This window comes from Plecotus auritus (assembly GCF_963455305.1).
Source record: "Plecotus auritus genome assembly, chromosome: 3".
Classification (NCBI taxonomy): domain Eukaryota; kingdom Metazoa; phylum Chordata; class Mammalia; order Chiroptera; family Vespertilionidae; genus Plecotus; species Plecotus auritus.
This window is the reverse complement of record NC_137772.1, coordinates 17,226,295-17,230,061: the sequence shown is the minus strand read 5'-3', so window position 1 is coordinate 17,230,061 and position 3,767 is coordinate 17,226,295. Positions and strand designations below refer to the sequence as shown.

The 3,767-nt window shown below is 56.3% G+C and overlaps 1 protein-coding gene across 1 annotated transcript; it reads right to left on the bottom strand.

Moving 5' to 3' along the window:
• Positions 1-522: 522 nt before the first annotated feature.
• Positions 523-2,508, bottom strand: CLDN23 (claudin 23). Its single transcript, XM_080660718.1, has one exon. It carries the CDS (start codon positions 2,262-2,264, stop codon positions 1,383-1,385), a length of 882 nt encoding a protein of 293 aa, XP_080516844.1. The 5' UTR covers positions 2,265-2,508; the 3' UTR covers positions 523-1,382.
• Between the last annotated feature and the right edge of the window lie 1,259 nt (positions 2,509-3,767).

Sequence of the window (3,767 nt, the reverse complement as noted above, 5' to 3'; positions counted from 1 at the left end):
GAATCTGTATTATCCCTCCCACAGGTACTGAGCAGCATGAGCTGTTCAGTTAGTTCTCTAGCGCTGTTATCACTGCTCGCTGAACTGATCCTTCCTGCCTCTGAATTGGCTCCCAAGGGCAGGTTTTAAAGATGAGATTCGGTGCAGTAAAAGCACCTTGAAATCAATCACTTGGAAATTTAGTCCTGCTCATGAACACATGGCTGCCTACCTGTGACCGGGCATCACTGTTAACAGAGGAAAAGATTTCTAGTCGCACCTCAGGTGGAAACTGGTGCTTATAGTTTTTTCAACAATAGACGTGGCTTTGCACAGACAACGGCATGAACCTGGAAGTAAAGCAGCCAGGCATTGAAGTGGGGGCCCGTTGGCCCCTTTTGGTAATCTTATGCTAAGAGGTGCGAAGATCTGATAGCCGGGTTTCAGCAACAGTGCCTAGGCGGCCAGGACCTTGTTAGTAATGAAGGCTTGAACGCCACAAGGTTGTACTGGAGACAAAACACCTGTGGGCATACTGAAAGTCTTTCACATTTTATTTATAAATGAGAGATATACAAACCGTGTGCTTTAACCTAATGTGATCAGCATGTTCCATTCTGCAACAATGTTTAATCCATGGTCTTCTCTCTCAAGGTGAGGGAGCCAAGAGACAAAACCACATTATAGCATTAGTCCCTTCGTTCTTCTTTGGCTTCTGAAAGGGAAACTCTGGTGTGACCTCCACTTTCACACCAAAAATAAGTAGTGAAAAAAGGTGAATGCTAGGTGCACATAAAGAAATGTAACTATAGGTTAACCAGGTCATCTCATTCCATAAAAGCCACCGACGCCGCTGGTCTTTGCATGCCTCTGCGTTTATTTTTAAGAGCCTCTTTCAAACATAGCCAGAAACGCACGGGTCTCTGAGAGTTGGCATGAAAAGGAGTTATACAGCAGAAAGAAATTAATAATGTTTAATTAGATTGATGCAAAGTTCATCGGCATTTCAGAATATTGTTTCAAGGTGTCAAATAGTTTTTGAGCTTCTATTTGCTGGTTTGGACTTGTTGTTATTGTCCCCGGTCAACACGATGCAAAGTCGCTATATGTCCTTCAGCTAAAAGTATGAAAAGTCTGTCACTCTGTAAGAGGCCCTTGGTCCCTCTGGAGAGAAAAACTAACCTCTGTAAAAAACAAACAAACAAAAAACACACAAAAAAAACCCCCAACCTGAATCAATCGTCCAAGGAGTCCAATTTGGCCGCAGGAAAGGACGATCACCCTCCAAAGCATCTACAGGAACAGGAAAGGGGTCCAGGGCTCCGACTCCCAGCCAGGTGTTTCCAGTGGCTCAGAGCTGGACTGTGGCGGGCCTGTCCTCCGTCCAGGCGGGCGGGCGCCGCCTACAGGTCGGAGTCGCAGGGCAGGGAGCTTTGGCAGGGCCGGGTGCTGCGCGAGGAGGCGCCCTGGGAGTTGGCCCCCGTCTCCCCGTCGAGCACGTCCACGGGGTTGCTGTAGGTCTTGGGCGGCGGCCGCGGCATGGGGAAGCCCACCTTGGGCTTGGCAGCGGCGGGGCCGGCCTCGGCGGGCCGCGGCCGGTGCTGGCCGTCGCTGTAGTACTTGATGGCGGGCGTGAGCGCGGGCTGGGGCCAGTCGACGTACACGGTGCTGATGCTGGGGTGGCGCGGGCCGTTGCGGGACGCCTTGCGGCGGCGGCGACAGCACTCCTCGCACCAGGGCGCAAAGCTGAGCGCCAGCGAGAGGCCGCCCAGCAGCAGCAGGCAGCTGCCCAGGTAGCCCAGCACCAGGCTGTAGCTGACCTCCACCGTGACCGGGCTGGCGGGCGCGGGCAGGACGGCGCGGTCCTGCAGGAAGTGGTTGTACCAGGAGACCGGGATGAGGCTGAGGAGGCCGGCGGCGAAGAGCGCCACGCCCGAGACGCCGGCCAGCACGAAGTGGGGCTCATCCTCCCAGCAGCGCACCCCGAGCGACGCCAGCAGCAGCCCCAGGGCGGTGACGGCCAGCGACGTGACCATCAGTCCCCGCGCCACCAGCACCGGCTCGGCCTGGAAGTAGCCCAGCTTGTCCTGCTGGCCGCACTCGCGCTCGCGGCTGCTCTGCTCGCGGCATATGTCCCACAGGCCCTGGTACAGCACCACGTCCCTCGGCTGGTCGAGGAAGCCCTTCACCAGGCGCCAGCCGGGCGCCAGCGTGCTGGTCAGGGTCAGCAGCAGCCCACAGGGCGCCAGCACCATGCCCAGCGTCATCACCGCCGGCGTCCGCATCTCGGGCGTCGGGCCGCGCTCCCGCGGGCCGCTCACCTGCTGCCTTCTCCGCCGACGCCTTCTCCGCCGACGCCTCCTCGGCCCCGCGGCCTCGCGATCTCAGGCCCGGACGGCCCCGGAAGCGCGGGGCTCCGGCCGCGAAGTCCGCAGGGGCGCCGCCGCGGGCGGGGGCCTGCGCCCCGCTGTCTCCGGCCGCTCTCGGTGTGCGATGCGGGACGGTCCTCCCTCCAGCTCGCCCCTACCTCCCTCCTGGCGCTCCGGCCGCTCCGCCCTCCCGACCGGCCGCCGTCCGCAATCGAAACCACTCGCGGGCGGGTGTGACCGAAACCGCGGTCCGAGGTGCGGGCGTCCAGAAACCGCCGCTGGGGCCAAACCGGTCCGGGTGGGAGGGGCGAGCAGAAAGCGGCGCGGCCCCGGGAGGGCTCGGGGTTCGGGGAGCGCCAACACCTGGCTCCGCGGCAGGGCTGCTCTGGGACCGAGCAAAGGTCACCCCGCCTCTGGCTCCTCCGGAGGCTCCCTGGGGCCGTGGGCGGGGAAGGAAAGAGGCGGTGCCCTAGGACAGCCGAGCTGGGCTCAGTGGCTGCGCAGCTTTTATGCTTCTCGTCTAATCTCGTTTGGCAAAGTGTCTCTCCCCTCCCTCCACTCCCGCGCGCATCGGTCCTCCCTCGAAGTTTCACGCTGTGGTCTTGCAGCCACTCCCAGCCCAATGGGCGGCGCCTCAGTTCCCCGCAGCCTAGTGGCTGGGGGCACGCGTGCACCAGGATCCAGAGGCGTGTCCGGAATATTGCACTGGATCATTTTGTTCAATTGACCGGTTTAATGTGCTTAATAAAGGCTCAGCTGGTGTTGCTCAGTGGTTGAGCCCTGACCTATGAACCAGGAGGTCAAGGTTTCATTCCCAGTATGAGCACATACCCAGTTGCGGACTCAGTACCCAATAGGAGTCATGCAGGAGGCAGCCAGCCAATTGATAATTCTTTCTCATCATTGATGTTCCTCTCTCTCTCTCTCTCATCAACAAAAAAATATATATTTTTAAAAGGCTCCATAGTCCAGATTAAGTTTGACTCAAAAGAATCAAAGCGAATGCGCTTCAGGGATAAGGGATTGTTTTATTTCTCAGACTCCTGAAAGATTTTGAGGCACACACAAAAGGAGAGGGATGTTACTGGGTGTCCTGTCTACCACACTTTTCAGATCTATCTAACTATATAGGGCCCTGTGGCCTTCCACTGTTTTTGAGCCATTTTACAATTCTGTAAATTGTAGAAAACCTGTAGTCCTCCAACTGATTTTTGTCCATAGAAATACAAATGAGTTTGTCAGTAGAATGTAAACTGACCAGTTTGGCATTGATTTCTATATTTATTTTAGCATGCCTGTTTGCCTACATATATTCGTTATTTACATTATTGTTTTGAACTGGCTGTAACATCATACTAGTTTCATCCTATCTAATAAAAGAGTAATATGCAAATTAATCATACATCCGCCACACCCAGA

Bases quoted from the DNA above. Each gene is read 5' to 3' on its own strand.
- CLDN23 (XM_080660718.1), bottom strand. From the start codon at position 2,264: ATGCGGACGCCGGCGGTGATGACGCTGGGCATGGTGCTGGCGCCCTGT.